The 13,859-nt window shown below is 56.1% G+C and overlaps 1 protein-coding gene across 3 annotated transcripts; it reads right to left on the bottom strand.

The window, feature by feature from the left end:
- Window positions 1-263: 263 nt before the first annotated feature.
- Window positions 264-9,975, bottom strand: SP7 (Sp7 transcription factor). Of its 3 annotated transcripts, none has more exons than XM_039255103.1 (5): window positions 9,774-9,975; window positions 8,951-9,085; window positions 8,399-8,633; window positions 7,877-7,904; window positions 264-3,149 (listed from the first exon to the last, which is right to left on the bottom strand). In XM_039255103.1, the coding sequence occupies exons 4-5, from the start codon at window positions 7,895-7,897 to the stop codon at window positions 1,875-1,877; spliced, it is 1,296 nt and encodes a 431-aa protein (XP_039111034.1). In that variant the 5' UTR covers window positions 7,898-7,904; window positions 8,399-8,633; window positions 8,951-9,085; window positions 9,774-9,975; the 3' UTR covers window positions 264-1,874. The 3 variants fall into 3 exon arrangements, with proteins under 3 accessions (XP_039111034.1, XP_039111035.1, XP_039111036.1); XM_039255104.1 differs by having other exon boundaries at window positions 8,399-8,630; XM_039255105.1 differs by lacking the exons at window positions 8,399-8,633; window positions 8,951-9,085; window positions 9,774-9,975 and having other exon boundaries at window positions 7,877-7,935.
- Between the last annotated feature and the right edge of the window lie 3,884 nt (window positions 9,976-13,859).

Below are 13,859 nucleotides of genomic sequence, written 5' to 3'. Positions count from 1 at the left end.
TTCTCCACTCGACACAGAGAGCTCTGGGCGCTCACATACTGACCTCCGCCCGAGGGCCTGGCCGACGCGGCGTTCTGCCGCGCGCACAGTGTGCCAACGGGCACGATAGGATGCCCGTGGGGAGTCTCCAGTTTGCCAAGGAAAAATCCTGTGGCTCACTCTTCTTCCTTCCTCTTTCTCTTTTCTCACCAGGACAAAATTTAAAATCAAAATTTTTATTAAATAATAATAATAATTAAAAAAAAAAAGACTCCATGAGGGCATGATCCTTTCCCTTCCACACAATATTACCCTCTCCCCAAGCTCCAGAGGCTTTAACCCTTTAACTTGGGGCCTTGAGGGAGCAGGAGACAGAAAAGGAGGATCCAAAGTCACAGGAAAGGCGTTTAAAGGCACGAAGCGGCTTTAAAAGTCACCAGAGGTGGAGTTGGGAGCATTGGAAGTGGGGGGGAGGAGGAGCGGTGAACGCAACCCCAAATCAGCTTGGGGACCTCTGTCCTCCTAGCTCTATAAATTCTTCTTTCTCCTGGCTTTTAGGCACCAGCCTAGTAGTGCCTTGTACAGAATAGGCACGCAATAAATACTTGATTTATTTGAATCTGATCTCAGAGAAAGCCTTTCACACCTATTCTTTAGGAGAGGCACCTCCAAACCAGTGTGCTCCTCCTGTTAGGTGGGCTTCCACAAAAAAGTCCTGGATGGCAGCTGAAAGCTCTCCATAACCATGGCAACAAGGGATTAGCCTGCAGGGGTCACGGTGTCAGGGGAGGGGCAGTGGAAGAGCCTGATCTGGGGCCAAGGGAGCTGGGGTACAATCCAGTCCTCCCCTCCATAGGGCTTGAGGTTTCACAGCTTCTGGCTGGGGCTGGGAATATTAGGGATCCCTAACTGAGAGGACCCCCCCCATCAACTCTTTAACAGAGATCTAGCTAACCAACCCTATTAGCAGAGATTCCATTAAAAGAGAAACCCCATTAACTGAGACCCTGATGATAGAAATTCTATTAACAAGATCTCCACTAACACTTTTTCTGTACAGAGATACATTTAGCTAAAATTTCCATAGCAGAAATGGACCTCCTTCCCTCCCCAGCTCACTCTACCTGACCTGTCATCATAACTTAGATAAATAGAATTATTATTATTAGTATTCATTTCTCTTGGAACATCGGGGTTAAATATACAGGCCTGGGGGCAGCCTCCCTGACCCTGGGGTCACCCCATTGCTGGGATCAGATCCCCACTGGTCTGCCCCCCTCTTGGCACCCTGCTCCCTGCCAGATCACTAACCCCAATCCCCCTAACTCTGGTCCCTAATGAAGAGGCCACCAGGGGGCAATAAATTATCATCATCATCATCATCATCATCATCACTGTGTTTGTAAAAAAGGAAAACAAAACAAAAAAAAAAGCACTCTGGAGCATGGAAAGCAAGTGGGAATAAGAAATTGGGAAGACTGGGGCCTGGAAGCTAAGCAATAGTGGTAAATAAGCTTGGGAAGCAGAAAGAATGTTTGCAGATAAGTTAGTGAGATGGGAGAAACAAAGTGTTGAGAGCCCGACGGAAGGAAAATGAGATGATGCAGTAAGAGCAGAGGAGAGGGAAGCTGTGAGCAGGGGCGAGGGAAGAACTTAGGAAGCCAGAGTGTGGAAATCAGGCACGAGGTGAGGGCCTGAGATGAGAGTTTGCAGAACAGGCTCAAGGCAAAGGGAAGGGTGAGCCGAGGAGGCATGCTAGGAGACACCCAGGCCCAGGATGTTGAGAGCCCCAAGGGCAGCATGCATGGGGCAAAGGGGGTGAGGGGCAAGCAGTGGTCCACGAAGCCAGGAGATGCTGGTGAGGCAGCCCTGGGACTGGAGACCCTCCGCCCAGCTCAGATCTCCAGCAGGTTGCTCTGCTCTGGGCTGCCCTCAGGGGCCTTCTCTGGGGGTGCCGGGGAAGCAGAAGGTCGGGGCGTCTGACTGGCCTCCTCTTCCCCCGCACCGCGGCCCTCCCCCAGTTCCTTGGGGCCGCTGGGAGGGGGCCCTGGGCCCGGCTCGCCGTGGGTACGTTGGTGCTTGCTCAGGTGGTCGCTCCGGGTAAAGCGCTTGGAGCAGAGCAGGCAGGTGAACTTCTTCTCCCGGGTGTGGGTGCGCACGTGGCGCTCCAACTCGTCCGAACGGGTGAACCTCTTGCCGCAGAAGAGCCAGTTGCAGACGAAGGGCCTCTCGCCCGTGTGCCAGCGCAGGTGAGCCTTCAGATGTGAGGCCTTGCCGTACACCTTGCCGCAGCCGGGGATGTGGCAGCTATGGATGGGCTTCTTCCGCAGCCCGGCCGCCGCTGCCCCCAGGCGCTCTAGCTCCTGGCAGTTGGGGCAGTCGCAGGAGGAGCGCCCGGCTCCGCCGCCTCCGTAAGCGCCGCTGCCCCCTGTGCCTGCGCCCCGAGGGGGTTTGGCCCCGCCGCTCCCCTCCAGCTGCCCGCTATTGCTCACTGCCTTGGGTTTATAGACATCTTGGGGCAAGACATGCTGGGGCCCTGGTTGCAGGAGGTGGGGAGCTGGATAGGGAGCTGGATTAAGGGGGGCAAAGTCGGACGGGTAAGTGGGCAGCTGGGGGTTCAGTGGAGGCTGGGCAGGGCCTGTGGGCAGCGTTCCTTGCAGCCCATCGCCCTGCCCCTGCCCACCACCTAGCCAGTTGCCCCCGGGATGCATGTCCCACCAAGGAGTAGGAGTGTTGCCCGGACCTGGTGAGATGCCTGCATGGATGCCTGCCTTGTACCAGGAGCCGTAGGGGTGTGCCATGTCCAGAGAGGTGTAGACACTGGGCAGGCAGTCAGAAGAGCTGTGGCCCTTGGGCACTAGTAGCCCAGGGTCCTGGGTGCCCGTGGGCCCAGGGAATGAGTGGGAAAAAGGAGGGTAGTCATTGGCATAACCCGAGGTGGGTGCCGGAGGACTGCCTGCAGGTGAGAGGATTCCATTGGTGCTTGAAAAGGGGGCTGGGTAGGCATCCCCCATGGTTTTGGGGGCTGAAAGGTCACTGCCCACGGAGTAAGGCTTCTTTGTGCCTGTTTTGCCCAGTGTCGTTGAGTCCCGCAGAGGGCTGGTGCCACCAAATTTGCTGCACGCCGCCGTCAGCATGGCCAGGGGACTGGAGCCATAGTGGGCTTCCTCCTGTGGACAGAGGGAAGCGCTGCTTAAGGGGAGAGAAAGGGAAGTGCCAAGGAAGGGCAAATCCCTGGGACGAGACCCAGAGACCTGGAGAGCAGAACCCCGGGGTCCGGGAAGAGTTGAAGAGGATGGGAGATGGAGGTGGAGAGGCCAATGAAGAACACTGGGCGCCAGGGCAGAGCTCAGATGGATTCGTGGAAGGAGAGAGAGGTCCAGACCGCAACCTAACAACCCGACCCAGGAGGGAGGAGGCAGAGCTCCCTGTGGAGTTCCTGGAGGGTGCCAGGGCCTCTGGGGAACAGGAGACACTTCTTAAGTAGCAACGAGAAGAGCCGGGGATGGAAGCAGCACCTGGGTGAGGTGAGAATTAAGGGGTCCTGCTCCTGAAAGTGGGTTCAGCATAAAAGCCATGGTCAGAGACTTGGAGAGAAGAGATAAGTCTCAAAGAGAAACATGGGGAGAGAGAGAAGTATTAGGGGACTGCAGCCACCCCTACTCCGGATTTTCCCAGCTCCAGCCCCATGTTCCACTTCCTGTCTCTGCTCTAGCTCTCGACTAAGGCAGTGAGTGGCCCGGTCTCCCTGAGGCCGCAGCCTCATGTAAGGAATAAAGAATCTCTTGGCAGGGACTCTAGGGCTGGGGAGCAAGAGGAAGCGACGCGGAGACACTGGGACATTGAGAGGGAACAGGGCTGCCGCCAAGCCCGGACTGTGGCTGAGGCAAGAATGTCTTTCAAGCGGGCAGTGGGCACCTCCTGCTTTGTGGAGGCAGCTGGTACCCCTTTGGGAAGGCTGGAGGCACCCAAAGTCCTCACACTCCTCCGGGGCTGGGAATTGGAGTGGCTAAGACATTGGCTCACGGCCGTACCCCTCCATGTCCAGTAGCCCTTATGTAGCTGGTCTCTCTATACCCTTCCAGCACCATGAATGAAGGAAGATATGCAGACATGAGGCGTGGGGGTCTTTTCCAAGCACAAAATGCCCTTAATGCCCATCATGCTACCGCTACCCGGCCAAACCACCCTGAGATTCCCATCCCTCAGGAGGTCATGGTACCCCTCCCTGGGTCAACCTCAGGACACCCCAGGAGGAGATACCCTCCAGCATCTCTGGCTGGTACAGAGATCCATGACTGAGAATCCCACCCAAAAAGATGCCCTCAAAAGGCAATGTACCCAGTGCTTTCCCAGTAAAGCTAAAAAAGAACTCAAGCATCCAAGACCTGTCCAGTCCCTCCGAGCTTGCGGGATGTGTGTGTGACACTGATCCTACAGGTAGGTCTGGGGTTTTATGTTGCAGTGAGGGGCGTGTGCAGTCATCACCCCTGTGCTGCTCCCCAGATGCACACCTGCAGCCCCCGCCCTGCCCAGTTACCTCTCTGAAGCCCTGTTGACCCCACAGACTCCCAAATTTGAGCCACCAAAACCGTCCTCAAATCTGGCTATGGGAAAAGCTCTGGGTCCTCCCCAGCCAAAGTTTCCCTTGGAGCCTCCCTTCTCACAAGCAGAGGGTAGACTGAGGCAGGGTTGCTGGCAGGAGTCAAGTCCTAGCAGAACGGAGACGTAAAAACATGCAGTGCGAAGGAGAGAGGCAGAGACCCAGAGCCAACAGGAGCAAAGGACCCTGCGCAGGGTGAGGCACAGATATAAAAGCCACCGGGGGGTGAGGGAAGGGGAGGCAGAGGGGGAAACTGGCATCAAGGGGCAGAAATGGGCTGAGACCCAAAAGAGCAGGGAGGTGAAAAGACAAAGGGCAGAGAGAGAGAGGAAAGCAGAATAAACAAAGAGGTGATGGAGAGAGGACTCAGCTAGGAAGGCGGAGGGAAACAGAGAGGAAAAGGAGGAAGAAAAAAGAAAAGGGGGAGGGGGAGGGGGAGGAGGAAGACAGATCTCCTACCTAAAAGAAAACCACCATGATGCTGGGCCCCAGAAAACCCCCAGACCAGGCCACTCCTCCCTCCTTCTCCCCCTGACCGCTTCTCCCCCTCGGCCCAGCCCGGCTCCGTTGGTTTCCCTGCGGTCGGTTTATTTTTAAAAACGCCGACGCCGTCCCCCCCGCCCGGCCCTCACACTGTGGCCACAGGGGCCTCAGCCAAGCCCAGGGACCCCACCCAGCTGGGGAGAGGGAAGGAGGGGTGAAAGAAGGCTAGCAGCCCCAGGCCAACAGGAGACCCCAGCCCTGGAGTGGTGGCCCCCAGAGCCCCTGAGGGCAGAGAAGGGGGAGCAAGGCACCAGACCCCCTCAAAAGGTTCTGGAGGCCAAGAACCAGGCACCTGGCTAGGTTCACCACAGCCTCAGTTTCCCTTCTGCGGCCACTTGCATGTTCCTGAGGGGGTCCTACGTATGAGCCCCCATACTTGGTCAGATGTATCACCTTCCCAGGGGTCCCACCTTCCAGTTGTTTTTCCTCCGACCTCTACCCCACCTTCTGCTAAAACAATAAAAGCAGGCTTCAAGTCCTGAAGAGGGGTCTCCTTTTCAGTAAGAAAGAACGAAGAGCTGTCCCAGCTTTCTCACTCCTATATGCAGCTGGGGAAGGGGGTCCCCTTTTCCCAGGGAGCTCACGGTGCCGGGCTGACCTCCTGCCGAAGCTCACTCTATATATGAGGGCCAGCTGGCCATCCGATCTGAGCACACAAGGGTCCTGGGTTCCACTTGTCCATGTGAGCCTCCGCCCACGTTGTCTGGTTCTCCCCACTTGCAATTCTCCATCCCCACGTAGCCCTCACCCCCATTTCTTCCTCCGGCCTCTTCCCCTGCAGCTCGCTCAGCCCAGGTGAGCCTCTCCTCAGACAACAGCTGTTTCCCTCTCTGAACCTCCAGTTTCCTCCTATCACCCGAGAGCCCACCCATACCAGGCGGAGGGCGTCCTAGGTGGGGGAAGGGGACAGCTGAGGGCCCCGGTGCCCCAAAAGTAGGGGAAACAGACAGGACTGGAGTGCCTTTGTGTTGGGGGCATCTCCAGTTCACGAGGAGTGAGGGACATGAAAGCCCAGATCCTAGCACACACTCCTCTTGCCAAGTGCTCCCTGATCCTGTGTCTTTCCAGCAGGCCTCTGGGCCAGCCCCTCCCCCAGACACCAGTGCCACGCTGGCAACCTGGCATGGTGCCCACGCCCACTGACACTGCCCCTGCCCCGGATGGACCCAGCATCTCCGCGCACCTTGGTCCGGGAACTTCCTCAAGACCAACCACAGTGTTCCGATGATGGCTCAGTATAGAGTCCCGTGGGGGGATGGCAGGGTCAGCGATCTGCCCTCATTGCGGCAGGCCGTAGAGGGCAACACTGGGGACCCCGACTGGATACCGAGCAGTGACGAGGGACATCGTGTCTGCACCACTGGCTTGCATGCCATTCCCTCCAACTCAGTCACAAACTCGCCATTCTCAGCCTTACACACACACACCAGTCCTCACTTGGACGACCAGATGCTCAGATGGTCCAGCTGGTACACATCCACACACACACACACACACCTGTGCTCTCACAGAGCCAGCCACGCGTATGCAGGCACGCTGGTTTGCACCCTAGTGCTTATGCCCAGGCCAGTGATCACAGGCGTTAAAAGATTTTCGCTCCGTCTCACACACACCTCTCCCGGAGGCTGAATGAATCGGCTTCCTGGTCAGCCCATCGCCCCTAGGGGACTGAGAGCAGAGATGGGGGCTTCTGAGGGGCCTGAGAATATGGAAAGTTCAAGGCTACTGAAGGCAGCTAACCTGAAGGGGGGAGGGCTCTCCAGCCCCAAACTCCTATGGAGGGACTCAGAAAACAGGACAGAGATGATGACAGAGAAACAGAGTCAGAGATCCAGAAACAAGGAGAACTCAGGACATTCTGAGTGGCTTTGAGTGGCTATGAGTCTTTCCTTTCCGGCTATGCACCTGGAGTCCCCCCTGGACAGAGTCCGTGATTTCTCAAGACCCCCACACCTGACCTCCATGGTACCCTAGTGCCCTCCATCCCTAGTGCCAAGGCAAGGGATGCCGGGGTCCCAGCCTGTAGGGGAAGTGGCCCAGTCCGCCCTGGAGCCTCCCACTCCCAAAATAGAGCTAAGTTTGTCTTTGGCTGAAAGCTAAATATTTGTGAGCCGGGCAGGCGGCCTCAGACCCTGGCCCTCCTCCTTGCTTCCCTCTCAGGCCCGGGCCCAGTTCCTCTGGTCAGCCCCCCCACATGCACAGGGCTGCCCTTCTCCCTTCTCTCATGGCTCGCCTCTTCCCCTACACACCTCTGCCCCGAGGCCCACCCCCTGCCCACCTACAAACCAGACAACCTGCGGCCCAGGCTCAGGCCAGGAGCTCCTGGGTATGGGACCCCCGAGGCACTATACCCAGTGCAGTGCCTGGTGCCCACCCCACCAGCCCTCTCACTCTCTCCCCCTGTCTGCGAAGGCTGACCCATCTCCCACCCCTCCTCTTCCTCCTTTCTCCATCGCTGTCCACTCCTCAGGGTTGATGTGTGCTGCAGACCCAGAGGTCCATGCCTTCTTCTGACCTGACCCCTCTCATCTTCCTTTGACAGCTCTCTGACCCCTGGCCCCTCTCTCTGCAGCCCTTCCTCCTGCCCTCTGCTCCCCACTCTGATCCCTGTCCTCTCTCCTCATCAGAGGGACCCTGGAAGTGACAAGCACCAGAGCCACTGTCTGTGTGAGTTGGGAGGCAGGGGGCGGGGAGGGATTAGGACCATTAGGACTGTCGCTGGTGTCCTGGAGGGGAGGAGGGGGCTGTTACCTCAAGCAGGGAGGACGCCATCCTGAGGCTGGGGAACGGGTCCCAAGGAGCCAGGCAGATGGAGAGAGCCAGCCGAGCCGGAGAGAGAGAGGGAGAGGGAGGGAGAATGGGAGAATGGGAGAGAAGAGATCTAAAGTTAGAAGGGACTGGGGGGTGGGGGGTGGGGGGGCTGCTCTCTGTCTGTAGGGATCCACCCTCTAATTACAGCTTTCCCAGCGGAGAAGGCTCCGGATCCAATGAGCAGGGCGAGAGAGGGAGGCAGAGGGTCCAAATTTCCTGCTCCATTTGCTGAGCTCCCCAAAGAAGGGATCTGGGCGGGAGAGGAGAAACAGGGCTCCAGGGAAGGGGTGGAAGCAGGAGGAGGGTAGGGCCATGGGCAAGTTGTCAAGTGTCCTGGGGAGGGGGAGGTGCTGAAGGGCAAGGGTGGAAGGGACGGTGGGCCTCGGTGTCCCCCACCCTGCCCCCCAGCCATCCCATAGACATCCGCGGGAACCCCTCCCAGGGCTCCCCAATGTCATGTACCTGGGGGCTCTGGGGCTGGGTGTCCTGGGTCTCTCCTCCCTGGAGGTCTGGCTGTGGGAGTGCGGGCAGGGGGTGGCCTGAGGGCCCCAGGAGGGCTCCGCTCCTCCCGCAGTTCAGCTCCACTCCTGCTCCCACTCGGGCTGGGATCCTACAATCCTACTCTGACTCCAGAGTCCTGGCTGCTCCTGCTGCCGCTGCTGCCGCTGCTCCCACTGCTGCTGAGGCCGCCGCGCTGCTGAGGGAAGGAACAGGAGGGAAAAGGAACAAACCCCAAACCACTAATTAGAGATCCAGGGGGGGGGGATGGGGGATTGGGGACGACACTCACACAGAGAGACTGGAACACATTGACATACACATTCACAGACAAACACAGGATGATACATGCACACGTCTGCGCACACAGCGTTGCCCACACGGCCACAGCCGCTGTCATGAATGAACACAGACAAAGTCACACACAAGTGAGTACAGTGACATGGCTGGAGGTGCCCGTACCACACACACACACCCGAGCTGACCACAGAGATGCTTGCTTCCCCAGTCACCCACCTCTAGATCAGGAAGACAGTGTGTGTGTGCGTGTGTGCATGCGCTGTGCAAGAGTCAGGAGGGAGGCTGTGCTCTGGTTGGAGGCTGCTGCTGCCCAAACTTTTAGGGTCACTGTGGTGGGTTCGAGAGCAAGGCCTGGAGGAAGGGGTGAAGAGTGGGAGGAGGGCTTAGCCCAGACTCAGGGGTTCCCCAATCTTCTTCCCAATGCCTCAGATTCACTCCTAAGAAAGTACCACCGAGGCCTACCTCACTTTGTGGGGCAGAACCTGGCTCTTCTGATTCTAAGAAAATTGAAGGTGGGCAGGAGTGAGGGTGGAGGTAGAAGTTCATTGGATCAACTCATCCATGCCCGAGCCTCGCCCCTCTGGATTAACTCCCAAAAAGATAAGCCCTAGCCTCCATCATTCCTTGCCAGTTACCACCCCTTAGCCCCTCTTGGCCACATGTCAAATTTCTGTCCTTTGCTGGATAGTTCTTCTGAGTGATCCCGCTTTCCTGGGAGGGAGCTCCCAGTTCTCTGTCTCATTGCCATGCATCGTTTCCCTCTGCAGCAGGCAGACTTGAAGTTAGAGCTTCGGCAGGACTTCCCAACTATGGCTTCTCATCACAAAGGGGAAGAAAAGAAGGAAGGTCAACTAGACTGGGTGAGAGAAACCCAAAAAGTCTTATTATTAACTGAAACCTGGGCCCTACGGTAAGTTTATGAGACAGAAGGGACCGGGCAGCCAATCGGTAGCATCTCTCCCACAAAGGGGTCCATGTCCATCAGAGGAAAGGACACCTGTCCTGCCTACCCCGTAACTCCCCAATCCCGTTCCCTCACTTTCTCCCTTGAGTCCCCACTTCCTGGCTTCTTTTGCTCCTGATGAGGAAAAGGTGGGGAGCAGGGGGAAGCAGACTGGAGGCCCAGGGAGGATTAAGTACAGTTTAACTAGCAGGGAGAATAAAAATTCAGGACCAGGCATTTGGATTTCAGCCCCTTGATGTGAATTTCCCCAAGCAACCATGGGGGCTCAGCATTTGGAGAAAGGTTTTAGGGAACCAGGGTGTCTGGCAGACAAAAGGGAAAGAAGCAAAAGAAGAAAGGAAGGAAGAGAGAGAAGAGAGAGAGAGAAAGAAAGAAGAAGGAAGGAAGGAAGGAAAGAAAGAAAGAAAGAGAAAAAAAGAAAGAGAGGGAGGAAGGAAGAGAGAGAAAGGAAGGAAGGAAGGAAGGAAGGAAGGAAGGAAGGAAGGAAGGGGAAAGAGCAGAAAGAACAGAAAGAACCAGAGATACACAAAATAAATAAACTGATCTAAGAATCAGAAGAGACACTGGGGGACATAAAAGAGAAAGAGAGAAGAGAGAAGCAGAAGACCAGGTGCTTGGCTTTAAAAAAACAAAGAGAACAAAAAAAAAAAAGAAAGAAAGAAACAGGCCCAGAGGAACAAAGATAGAGACAATGGCTTGGAAGGACTGGACAGAAAAAATAGCCGGAGGCATGGCCAGGTCTGGAGGAGGCCGAGGGTTAAGCGGCCAGGCAGGTGGGGGGCGGGGAGGGAGTATAAATAGCGCATAATTGTGTCCGATGATTACACGGGCCACCCCACCCGTCTGCCCAAGAGGAAGTGCCCGTGGTGGGGTGTCCCCTTGACCTCCCAGTCTCCCCTTGGTGGGGGCATCTGAGGCTGAGGTGCCAGATGGACTTCTGGGGCCCCCCACTCAGAAGCTGGGAATAAGAAGGGGGAAGCTTTGGAGAAATTACTGCACCACCAGTAGAAAAGCCTGAGACTAGTTAGATCAAGCAGGCAACTGAGGCAGAGGAGAAAAGTCTAGACTTCAGAGCAAGAGAAGAGGTGGCAGGTGAGAGATGAGGTTGGGTCTCAGCCTAGATGGGGGAAGAAAGGGAAGGACTGAACAAGGAAGGATGAATAGAGATGCAGGGTTGGGAAGAGGAGGTGGGGGCAGAGGTCAACCTTCTCCACTCCCCTTGGGGGCTTTATCCCTAATCATATCTGGGGAGGGACTGGAGTGCTAGGGAAGGAAAAGAAAGGAACAAGTTTCCCAGAAATATGTGAGCCAGGGCTCCTGATGCGTCACCCCCCTCCCCCTCCCCCATAGGATAGCACCTGGACACAGAGCCCCCTCCCAAAGGCCAGTGCCAAAGCCAGGTAGAGGGGTTGCCTGAAGCCCCAGCTGCCTCCCTTGGGATGCTGGGTTCTGACTTTATCCACTCTTTTAAAAGACAGTCCTACTGCCCAGCCGAGGCCCTGGTATTCCTGGGTCCAGACCCCCAACCCCCTTCCCAGTGCCCCCAGGGGCACGGGGCAGCCACTGGGAGCCCTGACCAAAGACCTGCCTCCACCCTTACAGGCCTCCCTCAGCCCAGCCTCCCAGGGGGTGGGGCAGCCCAGGCAGAGGCGCCATGTGGCAGGGGCGGGTAGAGGCTGCGGCTCTGGTCCTTCCAGTATAAACCCCCTAGGCATCTGGTTTCTATCCACCACCCCCCACCACCCTGGGGGCCCCTCAGCCTCCGCCCATGGCCACCCAGATGCTGAGCTCTGAGATGGACGCCCCTGAAGGAAGGGGTGGGATGGTGCCTTTCTGATCTCTCAACCCCAGGACTGGGCTGAACCACAGGGACCGCTCCCTTCCCTCCCTGTGCTAGAAGAATCAGGGTGGGATTTCTAGGTTAGAGGGTTTGAATCCGGAACCCGCCTCAGTTCTCTCTAATGGTTTGAGATCTTTTGGAAAGATTGGGGGGTGGGATGGGGTGAGGCAGAGAGAGAGTGAAAACTGGGCAGAGTGGAAGACTTCTAGCCCCCTACTCCTTAGGGAAGCTGCCTCCTTCCACACCCACTGCCCTCTGCTCACCCTCCGAGACCGGGCTCCCTCTGACAGCCGCAAGCCAAAGGGACTCCTAACCCTTTCCTGTTGTTGTTATGGAAGGTTTGGCTACCCTAGAATCACCCACAGACAGCTAACAGAGCCCCTGGAATACACACACATACCCTAATACGTACCTAACGAGTGACAGACACGCTTTAAGATACATGCTCACACAGGTGCTGAGTTATGAACATATATTGACCCTTGAACAATGCAAGAGTTATAGGGTGCCAACCCCCTCACAGTCGAAAATCAGCATATAACTTTTTGATTCCCCCAAAACTTAGCTACCTGTAGCCTCCTGTGGACCGGAAGACTTACTGATAACACAGTCAACACAGATTGCGTATATGTATTATAGACTTGTACGTATTCTTACAATAAAGTCAGCTAGAGTAAAGAAAATGTTATTAAGAAAGCCATCAGGAAGAGAAAATATATTTTTGCACTGGGCTGGAAAAAAAATCGGTGTATAAGTGGGCCCACACATAGTGCAAACCCATGTTGTTCAAGCATCCATTGACTACGTCACAGGCACCCAGACTGATACACACATGCACACACATATATGTCTAGCTCCTATATAGACGATGTTTGTACCAAGACACCTACCTTGACCCCCAATCACAAGAACTCACACACTGCACCAGTGTATATACATGCAGACAGACTCACAGTTACACAGTTACCTAGAACAGTTTCCCAGCCAGGGACCCCCACCCTGGGGCGCACATACATATACATACATGGCAGACGTCATACACATACACGCAGGCCTATCACCGCAGCTGTACAGCTCTAAAGGTCCCTGAAGTCTCCTTGAGGGTGTTGGGGGAGATTAGGAACCCCTCTTCCCAGAGGAATCTGGGTATAAGAGTGATGTGGAGGGCACTGCCAGTCCGACAAACTGCTGCCTGCAGCTCCTACGAGTGTAGCCACCTCTACTGAACCTTTGGGGAACCAGAGCTCCTTTACTCCCCGTATCCTCCAGCGTTGAGAGACCCAGATGCCCCAGCGAACTCCCTGGCCCTGGGGAACCCCGGCATCCCCACCCCCACCCAGACCCCCCCTCCTGCTCTGCGGGCCGCTGACTCATCTCTCCCTCTGTGGAGCTCCCCAACCACAGGGGCCTGGAAGAGAAGCTTGGAAAGTTGCGCTCATGTCCCGGGCCCCTGGTCTGGCCACTGCCCCCACCCCCACCCCCATGCACCCAGGCCCAGCCCTTGTCTCCAGGAGAGACACCAGGGACAGAGAACACAGAAGGGACGGGAAAGAAGAAGGCACCTAGAGACAGGAAAACAGGGAGACAGACGGACCGAGAGACATAGGGGAACACAGAGATGGTGGGAATAGAGATCAGAGGCCCTGGGGGACAGCCGCTAATCTGGTAGAGTCCTCCAAAAGCAATGGAGCCGGTGACCAGGGAGACTTGCTCCTTGGGTTCAGGGACAATCCACTCAGGACTTCAGGATGTGAGCACTGCCCTGTGCTCTGATGGAGCGCTTGGGTAAAAGAATCCAATTCGAGGATGCAAAGCTGAGAACACAGGGCAAAAGGGAAGCTTTTAAGAGGCCAGCAACCTCTGTATAGAAGAGGTTGGAAATGGGGCTCCCCTCCCCAACCCACAGGTATCCACATTTACATGTTACATGCATAGCCCAACTCCCTCACTCTCTGCTGGGTCTCCCTATCCCTTCTTCTGGCACCAGGGACCTGGGGCCACAAGGCAGGACTCCCGGGGTTGGCCCTGGCTCCCCTCTGCTCTGAGCCTTGGCTTCCTTAATGGACATTGGAGTCCTGAGATAATAATTCTAGGAGAGGCTGATCAGAATCAGTAAGAGAAGTGCAGGGGCACCTGGCTGGCTCAGTTGGAAGAGTATGCCATTCTTGATCTCGGGATCATGAGTTCAAGCCCCATGTTGGGTGTAGAGGTTACTTAAATAAATAAAACCAAAAAACCATTTAAAATAAAGAGAAGTGCTATGAAAAGGGAAAGAGTGAGGATGGCAGGGGACAAAAGGAAAACAGACGGAAAGACTGAGG

The sequence above is a fragment of the Hyaena hyaena genome, unplaced genomic scaffold, assembly GCF_003009895.1.
Source record: "Hyaena hyaena isolate Hyena2069 unplaced genomic scaffold, ASM300989v1 scaffold_510, whole genome shotgun sequence".
In the NCBI taxonomy this organism is placed as follows: Eukaryota; Metazoa; Chordata; class Mammalia; order Carnivora; family Hyaenidae; genus Hyaena; species Hyaena hyaena.
This window is presented reverse-complemented; position numbering and strand designations above follow the sequence as displayed.

Excerpts from the sequence above, each read along its gene's own strand:
- SP7 (XM_039255103.1), bottom strand. The coding sequence starts at position 7,897 with ATGGCGTCCTCCCTGCTTGAG. Across the intron at positions 3,150-7,876 it reads TGGCGTCCTCCCTGCTTGAG|GAGGAAGCCCACTATGGCTC; the intron begins GTAACAGCCCCC and ends CTCTGTCCACAG.